General features: G+C 49.6%; 1 protein-coding gene across 5 annotated transcripts in view; it reads right to left on the bottom strand.

Moving 5' to 3' along the window:
- Positions 1 to 26169, bottom strand: part of FGF13 (fibroblast growth factor 13) — a 193229-nt gene that overhangs the window by 86978 nt on the left and 80082 nt on the right. Inside the window, exon 1 of one of the 5 annotated variants that reach the window (XM_041396400.1) lies at positions 18839 to 19048. The exons of the other annotated variants lie outside the window; for them this stretch is intronic. Within the exon in view, the coding sequence (XP_041252334.1) occupies positions 18839 to 18869 (31 nt within the window). The 5' untranslated portion in view covers positions 18870 to 19048. Of the gene's footprint in view, positions 1 to 18838; positions 19049 to 26169 lie in introns of those variants that run through there. 5 annotated transcript variants of the gene reach the window in all.

Genomic DNA, 26169 nt, shown 5'->3' with positions numbered 1-26169 from the left:
GAAACATGAATTTTCCTCAGTTCCCTACCTTCACAGTCTGCTCAGTTTTACACGTTGTGAGTCCCAGGACACTTACAATTGCAATAAATTAGTTTTTCTGCCAGTGTGGAAGGACTGGAGTCGTGACTCTACACACAAGGTTTCCAAGCCAGAGAGAGCATCAGAGCACCCCTGGGACCCTGCTCCCACAAAGTGAAAAAATCCCTTCTCCTTGGCACAGGGCAGGAAAAACCCACTCCCCTGGTGTGACTTTGTGGAATGATGAGAGCAGCAGCCAGTGCCCACCCACTGCCACCCCCCAGTGTCACCTCCCAGTGCCACTAGCATCCCCCAGTGTCACTCACCCAGTGTCACTGTCACCCCCCAGTGTCACCCCCGGTGTCACCCCCGGGCCCAGAGCAGCGATGCTCCCTGAGCCCCTCCCTCGCCTGCCCAGAGCAAACGAAGGTCACAGATGAGGTCACCCAGGCCCTGGGGCTGTTTGGAGCTATGCAGGAATTATTCTTTTTCTCCTTTCAGGGGAAAACATCAGGCTATCAAGTTACTTCCAGCTCCTCACAGGAACAAGTCTAAAAAAAACCCTCTCTAAAATAACTTGCTCCAAGTGACTGCCCGTAGGACAGGGCAGGGCAGGGCAGGGAGGTGGGTACTTTGCTGTAATGTCATTTTCCTAGCTGACACAGCTGATGAAAACCTCTCAGGTCTATGGGAATAAAAATTCTCTTTGCTTATTTTCATCACTGCTTTGTTTCCCTCCTAACTTCTCCCAGTTAAAGGTGTGATTTTTTTTTTTTTTGTCAGCCACCTAACACAATAAACTCAGAGCACAACAATACTTGCAAGCTAATTGAAAAAAAATTCTATTCTGGGGTTGTGAAACACTCAGAACCTCTTAATGACAACACAGTCTATCCAAACCATTTCACATTAAGCTTTGCCAAATCTTGATGAAGTATTCTTACCAAACAGCCCTGGCACTTCTGCATCACCCAGAAATCTTATTTTCAGCTTGCAGCTGTGTGCTCCCAACTTTGAAGTCTGGTTGACTCTGACTTGCAGTTTTCACAATGAACAGAGATATTACAGGAAGCACAAGCAGCCAATTCTCTAATTTTTATTCACAGCAAGCCATTTCTGGAGTTTTGCACCACTCCTTCCTCCCCAACACACCCCCAAACCCAGGCACCACACCAGCTTATTTCAAACTGGAAGAAACAAACCAGCAAAAATACCCTGTGAAAGACACAACTTTCTTTAGATGAGTTTTCACAATTAAAAGCAGGCTCAAAATGAGCTCTCATTACGTCTGGAAGCTGCTGCTGGAAGGGGTTTGTGACAGTGAGGGCTGCCAGGGACAGCCCAACTCCTTCACTCTCCCGGGGAACAGCGCCTGCTCTTTGTCCTCAAACCCATCCTATAAATTTCCTCAATGGCAGCTGCTTCCTGGCTTATTCTGACCTGCTGTTACAGGACAGCTTCACGGCATGCATGAACAGAACATCACTTTGGGATGGGCAGTACCTGTCTGCAGGAACTCAGACACTCAGGGAAGCAGACCCCCTGCCCAGTAAGGGGCTCTCAGTGTTGAACTGATGAGTTCCCAAACTGCTGCTCTCCTTCTGACTGCAGCCACTCAGAACCTGAGGCTTTAGGGGTTCAGCAGCACATGGCTCTGAGTCTGTGGGAAAGGGAGGGTAACTCCTACTCACGGCACAAATATCACAGGAACATTTAAATTCACCACTGATTCCAAGGAATGCTCCCGTGGCAAGGGCAGGGTCCCAGCTGCTGCTGTGTGAGGCAGAGTGACAAACACCGACAGGCAGAAGCAGCCTGGAGCCCAGCAGCACTCCCCACCCCACACCGACCCCGGGTGTGCCCCGCAGCACCCACGGGAGCCCAGGGCTGCAGCACCCGCAGGACTGCTGCCAGCTCCTGAACCTGCCTGCAGCTCCTTCCTTCCAGCAAACAGAGCCCCCCGTGCACAGCCTGCACCGAGAGCCATGTCCCTGTCCTGAGCCCTGGGCCGGGCCAAGCCCCGAGCAGGAGGGTCACCAGGGAGGGTCACCAGGGAGGGTCACCACGGCAGGGTCACCATGGAGGGTCACCATGGAGGGTCACCAGCACTGCAGAGTCACCAGGGCAGGGTCACCACAGCAGGGTCACCATGGCGGGTCACCACGGCCCACACAGGGTCACCATGTCCTGTCCAGGGTCACCATGGCCCACACAGGGTCACCATGTCCTGTCCAGGGTCACCATGGCCCACACAGGGTCACCATGGCCCACACAGGGTCACCATGTCCTGTGCAGGGTCACCATGGCCCACACAGGGTCACCATGTCCTGTCCAGGGTCACCATGGCCCACGCAGGGTCACCATGGCCCACACAGGGTCACCATGTCCTGTGCAGGGTCACCATGGCCCACACAGGGTCACCATGGCCCACACAGGGTCACCATGTCCTGTGCAAGGTCACCATGGCCCACACAGGGTCACCATGGCCCATGCAGGGTCACCATGGCCCACGCAGGGTCACCATGACCTGTGCAGGGTCACCATGGCCCACTGGGTCACCACCCAGTGCCACCCCTGCACCCCCGGTGCACAAGCCCCTCTGAAGCTCCCCACAGCTTCTCCCAGCAAGAGCTGCTGCTGCTCCCGGGGAACACTCACAGCTCCTGCACTGTCCCTGCTGAGACACTCGGTGAAAGCCTCACTGGAGAACCAGGAACCAAGTGAGGTTCCAAAATGATACGGCTGAAACCTGCTTCAGGCAAAACATTTCACTGCTGTTCTAATTCTCAAGGTTTGCACAGCTCCAGCTTCATTCCACATCAAAGAATTTCTCTGATGATTTAGACAGTGATTTATTTTCTGATTTGAAACTACTTTCCATTGTGAATTATCTTTATATTTCAAATAAGTGACAGCCTTGTGATCAAAACTGAAAGCTGACAGCTCTTTCCACCATGTTTCCTCCAACATATGTAGACATTTCTTAACCTTTCGGTCTGCTGAAGAATTCTGAAATATGCTCTCTTTGGGTCAACACATAGAATAACTTTTTTCAGATCTTCCAAAAATATTTGCACAGAACACTCCCCCTTGACCTAAAAGAGTAATTGGATTAACTGCCAGCAGTAATAGGCTGTTATCCTCTGAAAAGACTAGCCCAGATAAGGCTGCATTTAGATCCTTGTGGATAACGAAGACAAAGGCACACGACATCAAAACTTTGTTGCTAAATGCTGCTCAGAATGCATCTCCTGTTTCCCTGTGGAAGTGGCAGCAGGATTTTGCAGAGAGCCTCATCTCCCAGCTGTGCCACCAGCCTGTGCCACCAGCCTGTGCCACCAGCCTGTGCCACGCTGAGCTCTGCCCTGGCTGCAGCTGAAGCCCCCCGTGCCCCCGGGCAGGGACAGGGCTGAAGGGGCACCCTGCAAACTGCACCCCTCGCAGGGACCTGCTCCTGACTGGAGAAGGTTCTGTCCTGTGCAGCCACGCTGACATTCACTGGGATTTGCTGACGGGGCAGGTGGCAGCAATGCAGCTGCAGCAACAAGTGCAAGGGTTAAAGGATGGGAGCACAGGGAGTGCTCTGCTCCAGGGAACACAAAGGGAAGCAGCAGGAAGAGCCAGCACATCAGGGCCCTGCCCAGGGCTGGGTCACCAGCAGAATGCTGCTTTTCCGTGGAGGTTTCGGCTGGAATTAGGAAACTCCTCCAACAGAAGGGCTGCTGGGCAGTGCCATCAGCTGCCAGTGCCACGGTGGGTGTGAAGCACAGATGTGGCTCCTGGGACACACTCCAGTGGTGACAGGAGCTGTGCTGGGTGCCCAGCTGTGAGCAGGGCTGGGAAATGGCCAGGCTCCATGGTCTGAGCCTCCTCCTCCTCCCTGAGCAGCTGTGGGACTGGGAGAGCTGCGGGCAGGGCTGTCACCTCCTGCACCAGAGCAGAGGGACAGCCCCAGCCCCTGCTCACCCGGGCTGAAGAACAGCCCCAGCCTGCAAGGACCAGCCCATGGGTCACACCCAGCACCTCTCCCTTCCCAGCACCAGCAGCTGGGGTTTGCAGTGCCACACTGCCCACTCTCATCTGAGCTCTGCAGCTCGGCTCACTGCTCTGCTGTGCTTGCCCCTGCACGAAGGAATGAATAAATGACTGAAGGAATGAATAAATGAATGAAGGAATGAACAAAGGAATGAAGGAATGAATGAAGGAATGAACAAATGAATGAAGGAGTGAATGAAGGAGTGAAGGAATAAATGAAGGAATGAAGGAATGAACGAAGGAATGAATAGATTAATGAAAGAATGAATAGATGAATGAAGGAATGAAGGAATAAATGAAGGAATGAATAAATGAATGAAGGAATGAACAAATGAACGAAGGAATGAATGAAGGAATGAATGAAGGAATGAATGAAGGAATGAATAGATGAATGAAGGAATGAATGAAGGAATGAAGGAATGAATAGATGAATGAAGGAATGAATGAAGGAATGAATAGATGAATGAAGGAATGAATGAAGGAATGAAGGAATGAATAGATGAATATGAAGGAGTGAATGAAGGAATGAAGGAATAAATGAAGGAATGAATAAATGAATGAAGGAATGAACAAATGAATGAAGGAATGAATGAAGGAGTGAATGAAGGAATGAAGGAATGAATGAATGAAGGAATGAATGAATGAAGGAAAGAATGATGGAAGGAATGAATAAATGAATGAAGGAATGAATGAATAAATGAATAAATGAAGGAATGAAGGAATAAATGAAGGAATGAATAGATGAATGAAGGAATGAATGAATAAATTAATAAATGAAGGAATGAAGGAATGAATAAATGAATGAAGGAATGAATGAATAAATGAATAAATGAAGGAATGAAGGAATAAATGAAGGAATGAAGGAATAAATGAAGGAATGAATGAAGGAATGAAGGAATGAATGAAGGAATGCATAAATGAATGAAGGAATGAGCGAACATTTCTTGTCGGCCCGTTCCGAGTGCTCTCCTGCTTTTCCCATCTGCTAAAACAAAGGCAAGCTGGCTGCTTTCCAGACAGCTGGGCTGGGGCATGCAGCACAGCAGACAGGACAGTAGCTCGCAGGGTGCTACTCCTGTTTGTGGAGTGTGTGTTTGGGGGGCACTGAAGCACCCCAGTGGAACTGGGGCCCTGCACGGCAGCTGGGCTGGCTCAAGGGAGGGCACTGGACAGCAGGAGCTGCCTGGCAGCTGCAGAAGACAAACACCCACACTGCACAGCCACCTCGGACGTGGCCCTTAGGATGAAGCCACTCCAGCTGCTGGAGCAGACGTTTCTCCTGCTGCTCCAAGAACGCAGGACAGGAGCACGGAACACAGGAGGAGCAACTCCAGGTGGAAATGTGAGCCTCACTCACCCCTGTCGACCACAAACCCCACTCTGACCAGCTCACAGTGAATTTAAAAATCGCTGAGACAATCTGTGTCACAACAGTGAACTTACGTTCTTCCCTGACAAAGTCTGGGAGAAAAAGCAAGGAATGTCACTGCTTGTAAGAGAATATCCTGGAAGCGTGGTGAGAACCAGGCATGCAGAGCAGAAGGTGCCAGGAGACCTGCTAGAAAGGTCTGAGATGAGTGGGAAGCTAGCAGTTTTTGAGAGCTTTGGGCAGCTTTAGTTTGCTGCTTATGAAATATTAGAAAACTCTTGCGTATCATAACCTTAATGAGAATTTAATTATTAATGTAGCCTTATTCAGAGCTAGGAGAATAGTTTCAAATTGTAAGGGAAGTAGAGAGAAGTGCCTTTTTTCTTCCTATTTATGGAGCATTATTGTCAACAGTTGGGCTACAAAAAGAGACAAACTTCGCTAGTGTTGGGAAGAAAAAAAGCAACAAAACAACAAAAACACAAAGAAAGAACTGAGAAAGATCAGAATCCTCTAGGAAAAGCAAAACAAGGAAAAGCAGCCTAAAAATGGCAACAAAATCATCAAAGAATAGACTGCATCCCTCCTGGAAGCGTGGAAGGATGAGCCCTGCCTCTGGGGAGCAGGAGATGAGCACAGCCTGGCAGTCTGCTCAGACTGGCACTGAAAGCTGCAGCTCCTGGGCATTTCTCTTGCAAGAAGCAGACAAGAACAGAAGCACCATTCATAAAGGGACAGGTGACACCTCCCAATTATTTGCCCCATTTACTGAGGATTAACAAAAGGAAGGAGGCAAGAAATCGAGTGTTTTAAAATTCACACTCATTACAGAAAGAGCTGTTCAGAGAAATGGCCTCAGAGGAAATTTTTCAAAGCGAAGCACAGAAAACTCATCAGCAGAAGCCAAAAGCCTGGGTGTGCCACGCAGAGGTGCAGAGAGGGTTCTCCCAGCCCCTGGAAGCAGCAGAACCCTGGACCCTGCTGTGCCTCAGCAGCCCACCCAAAGGGGCAAAGAGCTCTGACCAGGGCTATGCACACAGAGGCTGAACAGCAGAGAAGTCCTTTCAGAAAAAAAAAATGTACAATTTAACCTGCAATTAACATTACTCTTCACTTTAAGGCTGGAAATTATTTTAAACAGGTTAAAGGTTAGGCTGATGCAGATAGGGTCCCTATATACAAACACATGTACACAAACCAGTTCAACTATAAAACAGTCAAATGAAAGGCTGCAGTATTCTCTCACATTGTTTCCTCAGACTAAGCTTTAGTTAAGCTGAATTCCCACCACAGGTGATTTTGCACAAATCACTTGATGCACACCCCAAAAATTTACCCAGCAAGTTAAATACCACTCAGCTGTGTGCTCATTCACACAACCAGGAGCATTCACACAAGCAGGAGCAGCCTCTGCCTACCCTCCACTTCTGCTCCCGGAGTGCTGCCCACTGAGCAGCCCCTGCTGGAGCAGCCTTCCCCAGCCCAGCTGCCTACACTGACTGAATGAGCCATCCCCAACAATCTGACAGTCAGCCAGCTCTTTTCCCCCATCTGGCCCATTACATCCACTCCAACAGCCATCGACTGAGGAACAACACCACAACACCCCATTCCCCCTTCCCTGAAATAAATGGACTGCATTTCAGAAGCCTGCACTTGACACAGTTTTAGAAACTGTACTTGAAGATGTTTTTCCCCTCTCTACACTTACCTAAACCTTTCAGATACTGCAGAAAGCCATGTGTAATTATGCCATCACTGTTCCTCAGTGTAGCTACAACACGCTGCACACACAGAGAAGGGTTTTGCTTTTCACCTTTCATCAATTTAACCAGCAACAAGACAAATTAGCAGAAGACTAAACAGCCTGTTTTCCTGTTACTGCCTGCCCTGATGATCACTTTTAGAGTCCAAGTAGATGTTCTGTATACTGAGATCCTTCTCAGCTTCCACAACTTTTGTACAGTGCGTGGTACTCCCACACACCGCCCAGCATCTCTGCTCCGTGCTAGCAGCCTAAGCACACCACGATTACAATCATTTTCACACGGCACAGCTAAAATGGCATTACTGTTTTGCTGCAAGTGGTGGTTTCAGTTGGTTCAGACAGCTGCTGGGTCCTGTGCAGGCAGGGCAGAGGGGAGCAGCAGGTCAGCCCAGCGGGCAGGGCCGGCTCCTGGCTGCACAGCCAGGGCACAGCACCTGGGCTGCCCGAGCAGGGAGGGCTCCCCTGCCCCCTGCACCTCCCCGGACAGAAACTGCAGCAGGAAATGCAGCAGCCCTCGCCTCAGCGAGCACAGAGCCCCCAGCCCCTGCCCCTGCCAGGGGGGATGTCCCGGCAGCCCCTGCCCGGCACAGGTGAGCAGCACCTGCAGGAGGGAGCAGCCCAGCCAGCCCAGTGCACACCCCGCTGGGGACACCGGGCAGGCTGTGTCTCCTGTGCCCGCTGCTCTGCCACCCTGCCCAGCACTGGGCTCGGGTCACCGCATGGGGGACTGGGGGACCAGGAGGACATAGGGACCAGGAGGACATGGGGGACACGGGGGACACGGGGACCAGGGGGACACGGGGAGCTGGCGCAGGTGCAGCTCAGAGCACCTGACAGTGCTGCCCGTGGGCACGGAGATGGCTGTGCTCACACCTGGACCCCACGGTGCTGGCACCCTGATCCAAGAGGCACTTCAAGGCCATGGGTTTGCAGAGAAGAGTTAAAGCCCAAGCCTGTGCTCAGTGAAAGCAGAAATAGCTCGGCTGGGTGACTCTGGCCCAGCACATCACTGGTCTGCCCACACACCCAGCCAAGGCCAGCGTGTTGGGCAGTCACTCCTGACTGACACGCTGCCACCGAGGGGAAGGACACAGTGACAAGGTCACGGTACAGAAATGGAATGCAGATCTTTTACAAACCAGCACACATTTCCACACAACTTGCCATGAAATTCAGATGCTTGCACAGGTGACCTCCATGCCTGGGTGGCTGGCACCCTGGGAGCTGCACAGCCAGCACCCAGGGCCAGCCACGCCAGCCCCAGAGCTCCTGCTGCCACTCCAACGCGCACACAAACACCCCAGATGCAATGCACTGTTTGGAATTAACGCCTCCAGAAATCAGAAGGCGAAACGATCAAATGAGGTTGTTCTGTCAGAGCAGGAAGAACAGGGGAGGTTATTGCCTTTGTGTATTTTTATACTACATTGCATAATATGCTCGCATTGATGTTCAGCACCGTAAATGACATAAAAAACAACCCAAGGCAGCAAGCACAGCAGAGCTCTAAGAAAAAAACCATCACATTTCACATTCCAGTGCATGGAGCGAATGCTGCAGTGCTCTAGCTTACAACAGTCTATCAAAGTTAGCGAAGACAAATGTGTGTCCTAGAAAAAAGACATTGTTTCAACACTGAGCTATAAATTAGCTTCTGGTTTTTAGCAGGTAGTAAGTGGTCCTTATTCTACTACAAGAAAAAGCCACTCTGTTCAAACTCAGGACATTGCATGCTGCATACTGTAGTTGGGGAGCTGACCTGGGATATCACACTTGCTTTTGTGCTGCTTTGAAATCATCCATATCAGAGAAAAGTCCCATTTTCTGTCATTACTGTATTTATGCCTACTGGGACTCTATATACCTCCAAAGAAATTAAACCATTTATTCTCAAAGTTGATTGAAAAACTTTAAAACACTGGAAGGATGCTGCTGCTGTAAATGTCTGAAACGTGTGGATTCACACCAACTCCAGTTAAACAAAAAAAAAAAATCAAGAAAAGCTTCAGAGCAATTTGCAGCAGCTGAATATTTGGCCCAAACAACTGTAAAACAAGTGCTGGGTGCACAGGGCCTGTAACCCCTGGTTCCTGAGCCTGCACTGCTGGGACAGCCCCAGTGTGCAATCCGTGCTCTCAGCACCACTTGCACCATTCCCCATCACCAGAGCCAGAGTCCTTCCACTGCTCCTGTGCACCACACAAGCACTCACAGTATTTTTAATACTAGCCCCCACAACCCCACTTGTGCCTGAAGTGACTGCAGGAAAACTACAAACGAATTTTTAACAGCTTCTCAAAGAATTCATTTAGGGAAGGAGGTCTTTGCAGGTTGCAAAGAAACCCACCTTTCCTCTTCCCTTTAAATTTACTCATCTGTCACTTCCATTCTACCCATGCACTCCGCTCCTGAACTGAAACTCCAAAGAGCATTTAGTAAAATTCCGTTAGCATTTGAGTCTTTATCTATCAGTTTCACAAGAGATGCACAGCTGACAGAGCCCTGTGCTGGCTGTGGCATGCAGCTGCCTGCCCCAGGCTATGGAGAGGGGTCCCAGGGCAGAGCCAGGTGTGCCTGCCCAGCCCCAGCAGCCCTACCTGTGTCCGTGCTCCGTGCCCAGCCCCGAGCGCAGCCAGCAGCGCCTCTGAGCTGCTCTCTGTCCCCAGCTGTCCTGCAGATGTGGGATGGAGGCTGTCCCCACTGCATCCCCGGGCTGAGCACAGCCACCAGAGATGACTCACTGTCACTCACACACATTAAAGGATTCTCTGGCTGGGGTTACTGCTGGAATTGTTGTGTCTCACGGCTGAGGGCTGCCAGGGCTGGGCTCAGCCCTGCAGCCCTGCCAGCTCAGGCTGCTCGTGTCCTGGGGTCACACCTTGCCCCTGCCCAGCAGAACTTTCCTCTCCCACCAGGTGAGACAACAGAAGGGAGCTTCCCTTGGCCATATCTGACATGTCAGCACCGAGGCTTCTCTCCAGGAATGCTTTGCATATCACATATTAATAGATTCTGACTAACAGCTTTAGCTTCACATCATGTCTAGACAAAGTGCCCCGCTGTGGGCAGTGGCCTGGAAGGGCACTTGGAACAGCTGTGGGTGAACACAGCATAAACTGTGCTGCTGACAGGTTGGATGCATCCTGTGCCTCACCCAGCTGTTCTCCAGGAGGTGACAATGTGGCCATTTCACTGATGTTTTAGGCAGGAAGAGGCCAAAGCTCAGGCTGGCCAGAGAACCAGGAACAACCCATGCTGTCCCCAGGCTGCACATTGGGAGGAATTTCTTCCCTGGAAGGGTGGTGAGGAATTGGAAGGGGATGCCCAGGCTGGTGATGGGGTCACTGTCCTTGGAGGTGCTCAAGAAGCAACTGGGCATGACACGCAGTGATCTGGGCCACCCACCAGGGTGGTGGTGCTGGGACTCCATCATCCTGGAGGTCCTTTCCAACCTCAACGACCCCATCACTGCAGGGGAAGCTGTGCCTGCCCCCGGATCCCTGCAGTGCCCAGGGCCAGGCTGGACAGGGCTGGGAGCAGCCTGGGAGAGGGGAAGCTGCCCCTGACACGGCAGGGCTGGGACGAGGTGACCTTTAAGGTTTCTTTCAACCCAAACCACTCTGATTTTACGTGCACCACTCAATCAATACCCAGAAAAATGAAACAGTCAGAAGACTAGAGGGGAAGGAGACAGAAGTCTCTCAGAAGATGTTGATGGCAAAATGTGCACAGGCTCTCTGCAGAGTCCAGGGGTGCTCAGCAGTGTCACCCCCACGCTGGCTGCACTCTGACCACACAGCTGCACCCCAAGTGAGCACAACTGCTTCACAGCACAGCATCCCTGCGGAGAAGCGACAGCACAGAAGCACCACGGCTGCAAAGCCACGGCAAACTGACGCTGGGAGCAGAGAATAGGTGGTGAAGTGTTTACAGCCCACCAGAGAGCCTCCACCGGAGTTTGCCTGCCCCTGGCTGGTACCTGCGAGGTGAACCTGCACCTCCATGTGGGTCTGCAGCACTGCCTCCTTCACTGCTCCTGAACTGAGAGCATTGCACCCCCTCAGTGCCTTCACTGTGCTCCAGCACGCCGTGCTGCCACTACAGCTTTAAATATTTACTTGACATTATCTCGCATCTGCCAAATGTATTCTGATACTCCCCAACAAGTCCCATGCAGGATTAAGTTCTCCACTGGTCTTTGCACAGTAACTGATCCCATCTTATTTCACCGCTGCAATTCTCTCTAAATCAGGTCTGCAAAGTCCAAGAAGTTTTCCAACAATTCTGTTAAGACAGGTGAGATTTGCAGGCACCAGACTAATTTCTAATTTACAGCAGTTTAGACTTTTCCTGCCTCCACTGGGCTGCTCATACCCACACAAAAGTGCCTGCTACTGTTAGTGCTGCCAATCCCTGGGCACCTTCTCCCTTTATTCTCTTATTGTTAATTAACTATTTGATGTTGCAAATTCCTATATTTCAGGTAATGTGCTGTTGTCACAATAGCCCTGTAAGTGAATTATTATAACTATAATGCATTCATAAATAACACATTAAAGCTTAAAATACATATTTTTTTTTACAGCTGCTGCAATCCAGTTGGCCTACATGTAATAGAAATTGTGCACCCATGAAATTAAACTGAGTAAAAAAACTAGTTTTCAAAGGCTTAGTTCTTTGAAAAAGTTATTCTTTTTGGTCAAATGCTATTTTCTTTCCGATGCTAAATTAAAATACTAAAATAAATAATAATGACAGCCTCTGGGTAGGGAACTGAAGTAATGAACAACCAAATTCACTGAAGGCCAGGCAATGGGGGGAGGGAAGGAGGGAGCAGAAAAACAAACACAGCAATATTTTCTGTTGAACCTGTGGCAGGATAACAGCACACGTGCTCAGTGAAGCACCCCAGAGCCAACTTCTGCAAGAACTGGCCCGTGGCACTCCCAGGCTGGTTCATGGCCTTCACTGACTTTGCCACGGCCACGGCAGTGGCCCTGCTGTGCCCTGTGCCCTGGCACAGGTGTGCCCTGGCACAGGTGTGCCCTGGCAGGTGGCACAGCCAGGACCCTTCCTGCTGCAGAGCACCCCCAGCCCTGGCACGGGAGCAACGGGACAAAGCAAACCCAAACCTGCCCTGCCCCATCCCAGGGACAAACCAAAAAAAACCCAGCCCTGCTTCATCCTGGGGACAAACCAAACCAAACCCAGCCCTGCCTCATCCTGGGGACAAACCAAACCCAAACCAGCCCTGCCTCATCCCAGGGATAAACCAAACCAAACCCAGCCCTGGCTCATCCCAGGGACAAACCAAACCCAACCCTGCCCCATCCCAGGGACAAACCAAACCCAACCCAGCCCTGCCTCATCACAGGGACAAACCAAACCAAACCCAGCCCTGCCTCATCCTGGGGACAAAGCAAACCCAACCCAGCCCTGCCTCATCCCAGGCTTTGGCTGGGTCTGCACAGCCCCAGGAGAGCAGCAGGACCTCATTCTGATCTCAGAGCCCCTGCAAGGAGTCCTGTCTCTCACAAAAGGACCAGCTGACCAGCACAAAGGGCTGCACAACCTCCCCCTGCAGGGACTCAACACAGATGCTCCGGCACAAAGTCAAGGGAACATTCTGGGTACTTCTGTCACCTTGCTGTGCCCCTGAGGCTGGCACGGCAGGCAGGCTGCTGTGCCCACACTCCTGCAGCACTGCACAGAACTGCACTACAGGTGCAACTTCTCCCATTTATTTCCCATGAAGACACCCAGCCAACAACAAAACGGGCAGTGGGAGCTGGCCAACAGCAATTCTGCCGGTTTCCAGAGAAGTGCAAACCCCACAGAACGCTTTTTCTCCCAAGGCCACGGCTCCTGGGCAGTCCAAGGCTGCTGCCAGTGAACACCAGGGAAATGCAAACCCCGTTTCTCCTGAGTGGCTCAGAGAGCTGACACCTGAGCACAGAGCCACCCCTGCCCAGGGCACAGCACACGGGAGCTGTCCCCAGCACTGGCTGCAGGACACTCACATTTCTTCATACCCAAACCAGCCAGACTTCAGCTTTATTTTTGGCTCACTCTTCCTCACAGGGCTATGAAACCTGGTCAGATAAGGCTTTTGCAGGCTATCCAAGGCTAAATCACCCAAATGCACACCTCCAGCTCACAGCATTTTATTGCTGCAGCTGCTGGCATATGGAGAGCTCAGATGAAAACAAGCAAATACTGGGTAAAAACATTCTGGAAAAAGCTGAATATTTATGGCTCGTACACAGAAACCTGAGTGGCAAGTGAATGCTTCAGGTAGAGATAAAAGGAGTGACAGAAGAGTAACTTTTATCTATGCAGTCCACATTTAATGACTGCATGAACATTTGCAGATGATTAGGGCCAAGCCAAGTGCTTTGTTGTTCCTTTGTTCCATTTCTGAAGGGTTCGGACTTTATTTATTATTTTTCTTCTTTTTTTTTTTTCCTTCTTCCCCCCCATAACTGCAACTAAATATAATTTTTGGCTTTTAAAGACCTCTTTCCATTTATAGAACCCTGCTGACAGGCTGGGGATGATGTTTCCTAGCTGAGGCATCTGCCTCCTTGACAGAGGGAGAGATGATCACGTTGGGTGCAGCAGGCTCAGCATCTCTGACAGGCTGAGGGTGTCAGAGCTCAGAGCAGCGTGTCTGGCCCCTCTCCTGTGTGCTCTGGAGGAGTTCAGCCCCAGCTGCTGGTGAAGGCAGCCAGCCTGCAGTGCTGCTGTGCTGGGGACAGGGGATGGGGACAGGGGATGTGGTTGTACTTTCTGAAGTTAGTCAATAACAGCAATCATAACCAACAATTGATAGGTATTTTTTCTAGTATTTACACAAATTAATCTTTGCTACTTTGACCTTAAATTACCAAAGTTTCATTATTCATTTTCCCATACAAAGTTGCAGGCTGGTTTGATTTCTTGGTCACATTACTCATCCCCTGCATCCTTGTCCTTTGACTACTAAACTCTTTGCTCGTATCTCATTCTTTCAAACTTTGCTTCCTTTGTGTATTTGGTAGAAATGCAGACTTGCCTCCTCCATTTTTACCTGTGTCTTTGAGCTCTGATTCTCCTGCAAAGTATCTTCTCATCTGTTAGATTCGTTCAGCACATCCTTCTGTGTGACATCTGCACATCCAAAGCTGACATCCTACTCACAGAACACCTTCACACTGCCAGTCCAGAGCAGACAGGCAGCCCCTCTCCTAAAGAAACAATTCCTACCCTTTGCCTGTGCCTTGCCCTGCAGGTTTCTGTTCCCAGCTCCACCTCAGCTGTCCCAGCCTGAGGGCAACTTCCCAACCTTGTCCCGTGCCCAGATAAAGAGTGACTGCCCTGAAGCTCCTGCCCTGGTGCTTCCAGGTGTGGAACACAAACCATGGCTTTGCCCTGGTGGTTCCAGGTGTGGAACACAAACCATGGCTTTGCCCTGGTGGTTCCAGGTGTGGAACACAAACCATGGCTCTGCTGTGGTGTGGAACACAAACCATGGCTGTGCCCTGGCGGTTCCAGGTGTGGAACACAAACCATGGCTGTGCCCTGGCGGTTCCAGGTGTGGAACACAAACCATGGCAGTTTCCCCTGAGGACAGGCTGGTTCCAGCCCACAGGACCCTGAGCAGGCTCCTGACTCACAGAGGAGGGGCAGGACCGTGACACGACCGGGGCAGGGTGGGTTCACCCAGGGGCTCAGCTCACTGCCATTACAATTAAAATAAAACCTTGATGGGAAGGGCCACCTGTGGCTCCATGTGCAGAGCCAGCACCCGCACCAGGGGATTGTTATTCCAACACCTGTCTGCTGTACGTGGTTGTTTTATTAATAGAAAGGATCACACACAGCCTGAGGTAAATTAAAATTCCAGTTCTGCTATTCCGTGTCATTGAAGAATATGCCAGGCTGTTGTTTGATTTGGTTTCTAGCAAAGCAGGCTAACAAACTTCCTTCCAAGCCATTAATTCAGATATGCAATAAGCCTAACACAACTGCACTGGCTCATTAAAGCAATTTGAGGTAACCTGCACTCATTAGAGCAGCCACCATCCATCCCCTGTGACTGCAGCCTTGTTTTCAGACAGCATCAGAGATGACCTGCTGTGCCAAATGCCTCTTCTGTCTCAGGAAAACTTCAGGGAAATAGCAAAATGGAAAACCCTGATTTGCTCAGGCTTTGAAATTCATTCAAATGCAAGACTATTATAACATTCTGAGTATCTTTTTTCATCCAGAAAAGGATTACTTAACTAGACAAAGAGAAATTCTTCACTAAAGACAGTACCACGATGATCGTCACGCAGGACACAAGTTTACAAATAAAATTGATAAGCTCCCTGCTACATCTGTTGGAAAGGACACTTTAACCATTCAGGAAAGCAAACACAGGAAGGACAAATTATCAGTGTGCCACAGTTGAAATAATAAGAACCAACCTGTGCCCTTGGTACACAGCCCAGGCTGCCATCAGTGTACCAAGCAGCTGCACAGAGCTGCTGCCCACACTTAGGGAAAAACCACAAAATCCTCCTGTGCTTAATAAAGAAAGGACACCAGCAAGAAGGTACAAAGACAACTGAGGCAGCATTTAGCCTTTAAGCAAGGACATTTACAGGTGTACCAGTCATCAAGCCCAGGATAATTAAGCCTGGCCCTTGAACTACATCAACCCATTTAATAGTTGGAGGTGAAGCACAAAATCCTTGAGTGAGACCAATTTGGAGTCCTTCAGCACAGGAATTAAGCAGCTTAATTCAAAGCACCTTCTATGGACTTAGCACACTTAAAGAAAGACTTGTTCACCTAATGAAAGGGAGACAGGCACACAGCAGACTTTTGACCCTCTGCTACACAGTAAAATCAACTGCCCAAGCAAAGCAACAACAACAAAACCATCAAACCATCTCTGTGCATGTTTGCTGTTTCCTAAACCTGTTTGTTCCAAGTCGGGTTCACAGCCAGCCCCGAAGGATGGAAGCTGCACTGCCACACTCCCGACAGCCCTGCTCCGAGCTCACAGCACACGAACAGTCTGTTCAACTGCACTCATTTGTTTGTTTCTTTATTTTCATTCCAAGCCACTATCCCCACACACCCAAGCCACCAGAGCTGGAGAAGCACCTGGAATGTGCAAGGCGCGTTCTGGGACTAGAAGCAGAGTTGTCCTGCCCTCAGTGTCTCTCACCTGAGCTACGAAAACTCACTTTGTCTGGAAGGGACAGCACACCCTCAGTCCTCCCGTGGCTGGCCCGGCTCAGGCTCACCCTGCTCTCCTCCCTCCCCAGGGCACATCCTGCCCTGCACCCATGGCAAGGAACTGACTTCCACTTCCAAGAGAGGAGTAAGGACAATTTCATCCAGTAACTTTCTTTCTGAAAACGCTTCTGAAGTTCTTCCTCAGTTCTTTTTCAGAAGCCTCCTGAGAAACCCGCTAAATAATTAACATCTCTTATTTTGCTACGGTAACGTGAATACCTAATCTATTCCTCGGTAACTCCTATATTGCAAGAGGATAATGCTGCATGGGGCTCCAGAGAGAACTGGCACACTCCCTCCTCTGAGCCCCCTGCCCAGGCTCCGGGGTGGCTCACATCCCATCTCCAGCTCCACAGCCAGCCAGGGATTTCTGTGAACACCGCGAGGCACCGAGCGCTGGTGGCAGCAGGGAACAGCCAGAAAATCCCCCAGCCCCTCTGAGAGCTCTCCACCCTTGAGCTCAGCAGACAGCTCAGAGGGAGATCAGCTCCCAAAGCTCCACAATGCTCCCAAAATGACTCCTTCCAACGAAGCCCTGTTGTCTGGGACACTGTCAAGTGTGTGCTGCAGAACTGCACCAGACACAGGCTCTGAAATGATGCAGCCTGTGTCCTGCTCAAAATCCACCTTCCCTTCAATAAATGCTCTGTTATCAAAGCCAACAGATTCTCTTTTGATTTTTCTAAAAAACCAGTGTGCTCCTATTTTCTTCCAGATTTCAGTTCTAATTTTTAATGATTTTCCTGCCTATTGTGACCACATCTCAGTTTCAATTTCCTTTCACTTTCTCTCTGGCCAAAAAAATCCACATAATTTAAGTTTGTTAACATTTCCTGTTTTCCTTCTGTATACAGAAAGATTTTAGGCATTAAAACACGGAAATGAATAAACCAAGAGAAGGACAGTGAAGACACATAATTACACAGTATTTTAGTTAACCTTCAGCCTTATTCCAGTGAAACAAATGAAGGAACTCCTCCAGTCTCTGCAGAAATTTAGAAAAGAGCAAGCAGAATAAGAGCTGGGGGTATTTTAGTGCTCCAGGCTTGGAATTTGATGATGAGTTACCTCTAGGAGTGTCCAAGGAGCCCCAAAACCCAGATTTACCCCACTCTGAGGGGATGGATGGCTCTGCTCTGCCCTGGGTTTTCCAGGAGCCAGCCTGATGGAGGGAATGTGCATTTTCCATTTCTGCTGATCCTTCTCTCTCTCGCCTGTCCTATTTTGCCTTCCAGGAACAGGGACAGACCTGTAACAGCAGCTCTCAAACACTGCCCAGCTGCCCCAGGATGTTCCTCCTCCCTCCCCACACCGCTGAACACGGAGCTGAGACTCCATGAGGATGATGTTCCTTCCATGGAACGCTGGAACTCCTCCTCCCACCTTCCCCTCTCCATTTTCAGCTCCTCATCTCAACACCATCAGCACTTGCCTGAGCATTCACAGAGTGCCAGCACAATGAAGTACAAAGCTGAAATTCATGGAGAAGGACTGATAGCAGGTAGGATGTTTTTAAGACAGGTTACAATCAAGCCAGTCAGTCTCCCAACTGCTCTAGAGAGAAGCATTCCATTTCTGACATCAGGAGGAATTTTCCCCACCTGCACTGTCATCCCTGAGGGTGAAGGAGACTCTTGGAAAAATGGAACAGAGTGTTCAAAACACCAGCAGATCACATGCAGTACAGCCATGCCTTCAAATTCATCAGAAGGTCACCAAGCCTGCACACTGAGAGCTAGGACCTATTTAGATATAGTCACTGTGAAGTGGATGTATCTTCATTTTGTCCAAAAGGCACTTCAAACACAGCAGCCTTACACACTGAGCTGTGGAATGTGCTCCAGTCCCACTCCTCAGCGAGAATGAAGGAATTAGCACTGCTCTGAATCACTCATCACAGACAGAGCCCCACCGGACTCCTGAGAGGCTGATTACAGTGTCACACTCATTAGGCCAGAAGGAAACACATTTTGTTGGAATCTAGGATTCTCTGCAACTGAGAAGCCCTCAAAGAAATAGAACAGACCAATTTGTATGTTTAAAAAGTGAAATAAAGGCCTGGAATCATCAGGGTTCTAATGATCTCTATCAAATTACTGTCCCACAGCCACAGGGCTGCTGAAGGATGTGCAGCAGCAGCCCCTCAGTGCTCCAGCACACCCCTATGGAAAGGGCTGAGGGGTCCCAGGGCAGGACGGGTGCCAGCAAGGAAACAAGGGAATAACTGGGGGTCAGGGAGGGATGCTGGCAAAGCCTTGTGGGCACAAGGCAAAGAGCTGCAGGGAGGAAGAGCAGAAAGCCTGTCCCAACAGCCACGCCACCCTGGTCTGGGGGTTTAACCTCTGGAGGAGGAGAAGAAAAGGCAGCACATCTCCTACCTTGAGCTACGGCCTTCCACCTTGTCCCCATGCCATCTGTGCTGGGCTGGCTGCATCCACGGCAGGGCAAACCCTGCCCGGCCTGCCCAAACCTCGCTGCAGCAGACACCGAGGCTCAGGGAGCGCCCCAGCAGCAACTGGAAAAATCTGGAGCAGGAATGCCCAGGAACGTGAACGCGTTCCACCCTCGTGCCTCCGTGTCCTGACACGTGTGGGCGGCAGCAGGAGGGGCCCGGGGCTGCACCCCACTCTGCTGCCTGGGCAGAGGGACAGGAGCCTCAGCAGGGTGTGATGGAGAGCTGCCCGCGCTGCCTCAGCTCCTGCGTGAGCACCAGGCTGCAGCATCCTCCTGGGAATTAGCATTTACATGGCATTTGTGCCTCCTTGGCTTGGGTTCTTTCAGGCTGCTCCAGGCAACATACTTGTACTTCACTGGACACAGCTTTCCTAATAACCATCGCTGCTCCTGGTAATTTTTAATGAGTAGATGCAAGGCAATTTCACTTCCTTCCCCCTGCAGAAAGAATTTATTAAAAAGATCTGTGTAGGAATAATAGACTCATAATCAGAGAAGCCACATGCCACGATCAGAAGTAAAGGAGCCATCTGTTTCTTTACAGTCATGCACATCTCAAACAAAAAGTACACACATGACATATGTCATTACTTCCACTTTCCTGAGAGAAAATATTTGCCATGATTGCCTCCCACAGGAGCGCAGGAAGCTCCACCACCAGCTTGCAGTGCCGGAGGAACTCCTCCCACTGAAGCCCTCCAAGCAGGGGATTCAGGCTTTATCTCTGCCTCAGCCAACCCAGCAGAGCTTTTCAGGCCTCTGTGAATCCTTTGCAAACTTATTTTCCACAAGATCTGCATCCAGGGCTAGGCTTGCTGCTCTCCACCAGCACGAGCGGCTGCCCCGCTGAGCTCCACACACACACTTGTGTCTTACCATTTCAAAGCCACTTTAGGAAATCACACTGCTCACTGGATGATGTATTTTCACGTCAATATGTTGTAATATGCAATTTTTTACCCCCTTCATCTAATTCCAAAATGCAGTGATGGAAGCAGTGATGGAAGTGCCCCAGACACTCCCAACTCCAGCTGCCACACAGTGCCACACAGGGCTGGGAGCCCTGCCCCAGAGGTAGCAGCAGCTCTGCTCTCTGCCCTCTGCTCTCAGCCCACACCCGTGCCCAGCTGAGCCATGAGCTGCAGTGACACTGCAGGTGGCACACCTGACCACGGGCACAGGGAATGCCCCTGCCGTGCCACCCCAGCGAAGCTGCAGGCCCAGACACCCGTGCATGAAACACCCAGAGCATCACTGTGCTCAACACACCCACAGGGCTCTGCTGGGCAAGGGACAGCAGGGCAGCGTGGGCACCACGGCTCCCTGGGCTCCTGCTGCTGGCAGTGCTGGCACAGAGCTGGCTGTGCCCATGCTGGCACACAGCTGGCTGTGTCCATGCTGGCACAGAGCCAGCTGTGCCCATGCTGGCACACAGCTGGCTGTGCCAATGCTGGCACACAGCTGGCTGTGCCAGCGTGCTCCTTGGCACAGCACAGCTCCCGGTGCTCCTGCTGCTGGCAGGGCTGGCACAGCCACCTCTGTGCCAGCTCCCTGCACACTCCTGGGTGCATCCCCCTCAGCCCAAGAAGGAAATTGGCTCCAGTACATGTCTGCCCTGCTCCCAGGAGCTTCTCAGCTCTCTGGTGTGTTCAGATGGCAGAGGGCCATCACCTGGTCAGAAGGCAAGCAGGATCTGTAGGACAAGTGAAACAACCAGCAGCTCTTTAATCCAAGCAGAGTCCAAAGCCCTGAGCTCTTGCTGTGCAGGATCCCAGCTGCTCACCCCAGAGGAGCAGTCAGGGCAGAGCTGCTCTGAGCACTGGCACTGCCCTGGCACATCAGGAGATGTCACCCTGGCCCTGGGACACGGCTGGCAGTGTCCTGCTCCCCCTGCCCAGCCCTGCCAAACACCCCAGGCCTGACCCCCAGGGAACGGACCAGAGACAAACGTTCTGGAAAAAGCCTGTCCTGAAATTGGTAAAATTCTTCCATCTAAAATGTCTCCTCCTCTTTTCCCTGCCTTGCCTCAGCTCAAACACTGAGGAGTTCAAGGCTACCTACTGTGCACCGAGACACCGTGAAAGGATTTCTTCAGAAAAATCAAAGAGTGGCTTAATTTAAGTTTGTCTGACCTGGGCTGTTGCCCTTGCTTTCAGTTATGGACAACCTTTAAATAGGAACAGCAAAAAAAAAAAAAAAAAAAAAGAAGAAAAGTAAAAGTTGTCTTTGGTTCTTCAGCTTTTTCTCTCTGCCTGAATGTTTTTGCTGTAAGGTGCTCATGAGAGGCCAGGAGAAAAGCTCTGAAGTTCAACCACTGAACCCCGCAGGGGGATGCTCCCCCACCCACCTCTCTCCCTGCAGATCACCACGTGCACAGACTCTGATTTCATTACTCTGTGCCCCGGAGATGTTCTGTGCATTCCCCGTGTCAGCTCGGTGCAAAGCACTGTCCTACCCCTGTCTATCCCCATTCTGCTTCTGTCACATCTTGCATTATCAGGCAGGACTGCCCACCCATGGCAACCACTCCTCTGCCTTCATCACCTACAGAAAGCATCATGATGAAAGATGTTACAATGGGAAAAACAAAACAAAGCACTTTATATCCTTCATTCAAACACAGCACTAACCCTGCACATTTTTATAGTACATTTTAAGTCCTACAAACACACATACACACACAGTGCACCTATTTTTTGTCTAGCCTTCTAAACACAAACTTGTGCAAACACAGAGATTTGCACTGGGGCTGTGATCAATACCAGATTTGTGTTTCAGAGGCACAAAGCCAGGACAGACTTCACAATTCCCACCTTCTTCCATTCCACAACCACATTCCTAAAGAGCTCTGTACACCGACACCTTACTTAACAAATAACTGAGCTAAGCCTCTGCAGAAGAAGAGGGCAAGGTGTAATCAGGATTTATTGGTGTTTCAGCTGTCCTTCTGCACTTTCACATCACTCTGCCTTCTAACACTTACACTCGGGGTATGTAGACAAACACATCCATCTGAAAATGCCCCCCGGAGCCGGCTGTGGGTGACAGCCGTGTGTCCTGCACTGTCACCTGCCAGTGCCACCCGGGCAGCACAGCTGGCTCCTCCTGGGGCACACCTGGCACTTCTCACACCACCAGCCACGCTCAGGCTCGTCCTGGTGGCTGCCTCTGCTCCACTGGGAACGTCTCCCTGACCAAGCAGTTCCACCAGCAGCAGCTACCCACAGCTCCAGCTAATAAGTGCTATATATCATTTCTTTTTATTTAACTTCTTCTAGCAATAGAGGAGGCTATTTTGAGACTTGGAAGGAAGAAAGCAATCATCCAGAGGAGTGTCAGCAAACTGAGCTCAGCCAAGGCAACCAGCAATATTTCAGAAAAACTCTTTCTGGATCCTTCCGTGGCTTCTTGCCTAACAAAGCCCGGCTAGAGCAGGCACAGCACACAGCCATGGAGGGAGGCTTGCGCGCGTCTGGAAATTCTCCTCTAATGCCCCTTTACAGGGGAGGAACCATCCAAGAAGCCCGGGGAGGAACCATCCAAGAAGCCCAGTGTCTCACCATAAACCTGAAGCACCCAGAGCACAAAAGCCAAGCAGCCTGGAGCCGGGCTGACAAGGGACAGGGGCTGGCAGGGCACAAGGAGCACACAGATTGCTCCCTGCCACCTCACCTGAGGACACAGCAGAGCCCAGAGCTGCAGCCCAGGGAAATGCACACAGCTGGAGCTGAAGGTCCAGAGGGATGGGCAGGAGAGGCCCAGCAGGGAGAGGCACTGCTCTGCTCTGTGCTGCAGCCCCTGGCTCCGCTTCAGCTTGAGGGGAAACTTCAGCACGGGCATCTGTTTATCGTAAAGACATCACCAGCCCATTTTATAAAACAAAGAGCGTTCTGAATGGAGAGTACTTCAGGCTAACCAACATGCTGCAAGGTTTCTTTTGGCTAATTAAAAAACTTCTTTATAAATGTTTCTCTCTTTGTGTGTCTAATCTGGTTTCAGGTCTCTTAAAGCAGTATTAAAAAAAAAAAAAGGCAGCTAGAAGATGCACAACAAGTTTTGGCAAAATAAAAACTTTTATGCAGAATTGACCTGATTCTGGAAGAAGCAAAATGTGAACACAGCATGGCATAATTGCATGAATTTGTTATTACAGTCATTCTAGCGACATCTGCTTCTTTCCTTGCCTCACTGATTTGCACATTACAAAAAGCAGACGGCGCTGGATGCTGGTCACTCAGGAAGGTCACCCCCTGCCTGTGATACATGCTTCCACCTTAATTATTTTAGGCTTAATTCTGACATAACAGGAATTTATTGCTATACAGAGAATAACCATATTCCAAAAAGTATCAATAGCAAGTTGAAACACTTCTAAAATGGGACTGAAAGAATAAATTGAAAATAAATATTAGAAGAAGGGTTAATTTTCTGTCCTAACACTCCCAGGATTTCCACTGGGAGTTCTTTTTCATTGTGATTTATCAATTTTATTTTCTTGTTTTTTCCTTATCTCATTTCCATGTATCACTGTACCACATTGAAGGTTTGACTGCCCTGCTCGTGCTGGAAGGGTGTTTCAGAAATCCAAGCACTACACAGAGAATACAGAAATCACCAGAGAGTATCATTAGCAGAAGGGTTATTATTACTTTCTCACTAATTTGCTCTTTTACTCATAATTAGACTGATCCTGCAGTTAGGCAGGCAATAATCAAACTTAATCAATAAGTCTGCACAAAAAGTAACTGAATTGGGCCAAATGCAACAACAAAGGGTAAAAAAATGGCATTAAATAGGTGCTATCATAATTAAAGAGTGAAAGACACAATGGCAAAAGTCTCCTCTCTGACCTGTGCTGTGCTGAAGGCACAGGGTGTACCTGTACTGTCATTTCTGAACTGGGGATATAAATGGCACTGTGACTTTCATGGATCTCCCTGTGCAAACAAAACCCAGAAAACCAAAATGGCAATGACAGAGCTGTAAAGGAAGAGAAAATTTTCACTGCAGCTTGAAGAGTAATGCAGTGGTAAGACACAAATAAAATAATGAATGAAGCTGCATGGCACATGGCTAAGATAAAAACCAGAGGTGCCACAGACCATCACTGCCTGGGATCTGGGAAGTGCTGCAGGAGGGGCTGCCCAGTCCAGCTGGGCTCTCCGTGGGGTTGGGCAGCCCAGCCCTGCTCCTGCACTCTGTTCTCACTCTGAGAACCATCAAAGCTCCTGCCCCAAACCCAACAAAGCTCCTGCCCCAAACCCCTGGGATGCCTCAGCCCTGCACAGCCCACCCCAGACCTGCCTCCTCCTGCACACACCATCAGGAAGCAGAAAATTATTCCTATTCCACAACACAACAAACCACAATTAATTGATTCTGAATAGACACAATATGGAAATTGCAATTACAGCAACTCCAGCTGCTGGGACAGAATGTGAACAGCAGCCATGGACTCTGAACTGCACTTGAACAACACTTTCAGAATTCCCAAGAAGACTGATAAACACAGACAGTCCTGCTGTGAGACTGAAGTGTGTTTTCCTAAAAATATCTTCTTGTTTTCATTTTTTAATGCCTTTTCTAGACTTTTTTTTTTACACTCCATGCATTAATCAAATAATACAAAGTATAAATATGGCATGTGCCTGCCACAGCAATTACAGCGCTGAGACCCACAATAAATCTTTAATGCAAATGCATTTATTGCAAAGTATCTGAAAGTATCATAAGATATGCAGTAAGTTGAAAATGTCATATGAGACAGTCATAAAATCACAGTATGGTTTGGGTGGGAAGGGACGTTTAAAGACCATCCACACCAGCCCCCAAAAACCCTAAAGCTGTTTCAGTCTTGAAATCTGATAAGAGGAAGGTGGAAGAGGAGAATGTCCTTTTCAATGAGAATTAAAAGGGATTACACTGTTTGGAATGATTTTTCCACTTCCATTGAAACACTCCCAAACTCTCTCATCACTGTTGATGCACTGTTTACAAAACAGCCAAAAGCAGAAGGTTTCTTTTCTTTTCCAAGTGTATGATTCCTTCTGTTGGAATTCCCCCCACCCCAAAGATGGTCATAAAATGGATATATTTTATCATTAGCTACAAACCCAAGTCTCACACATTTATTGCTTTCTTCTTAGAGTCATTAGGTGAAACTTATAGAACAGAAAAGAAGCCCCAGTTGAAGTTCCATCAAAGTGAACTCACACCTCAGTCAGTTAATTAAACAATCTGTGCCAACCTGAAGGCTCTCACTCCTGTCACAACAGTCCATAAGCAGTGAGGGTGATAAAATATTAGTTCTGAACTGCTCTCATTAATATTAAGCTGAACCAAACCACAGAGTTCAAACTTAGTTTAACCGGCATTAAAAAGAAGTGTGGGCATCTTTAAACTGCACAGGCATTGATCTTTGTGGTCAATACTTCTCTTATTTAAGGATATTGAAAAGTTTAAGGTAACAGAAGCCTTTCCAGTGAGAAATGCAGGCTATTACCACAGAACCCGGTGAAAAGCTGTCTGGTTTTCACATGCTTCACTGAGAAAGTGCCAGAGGTAATGAAGACCCGTTGCACAAGCCCAACTGCCACGAAAAGAGAGCCAGCTTTGAAAGGGATCTATTTTTAGAGGGATGCTAAAGGTCAGCTAGCTGAGGCCTTTAGTCATGCAATGTCATCCCCATGCTAAGCCTGAAGATGCTTTGGAACAAGGTATTTGCTATACAGCAAATGGCAGATTTTTTTCCAACACATTACTGATTTGCAAGTTCACCTTCAGCAAACAGTGCCAAAAGTGCTCTCAGGAAAAAGAAATGGCACAATCACAACTTGAGCATGAGATAGAAAATGTCTGTAAAAATATAATGAGAGCTTCTGGAATGCTGCTATGATCCTGCTCCCATGAGAACAGCAAGAATCAGAGGATCACATTTTTAGGAAAACATGCAACATTTCAAGTTCCTGAAGAGCCACCGAAATGTCATGTGGTCTACAGGAGGCCAAAAAACCACCGTGTGTGTGCAGGCCATGCTGAAGGCTGGCTGCACACGTGTACCCCCAAACCACTCCCCTGGACAGGGGGTACCTGAAATGCCCCAGGGGCCCAGGAGCTGCCCTGGGGGCCACCCAGCAAAGCCTCCCCCGGCTCCCCAGCCAGGAATCCATTCCTGCCTGAGAGCCCTGAGAGGGGAGAAGGGTGGCAGCAGGCAGGGCTGGGGCCAAGCCCAGCCCCAGCACAGGGGCACAGGGAC

This window comes from Onychostruthus taczanowskii, unplaced genomic scaffold (assembly GCF_017590055.1).
Source record: "Onychostruthus taczanowskii isolate IOZ18803 unplaced genomic scaffold, ASM1759005v1 scaffold13, whole genome shotgun sequence".
Taxonomy (NCBI): Eukaryota; Metazoa; Chordata; class Aves; order Passeriformes; family Passeridae; genus Onychostruthus; species Onychostruthus taczanowskii.
Note: the sequence above shows the minus strand (reverse complement) of the source record. Positions and strands in the feature narration are given on the sequence as shown.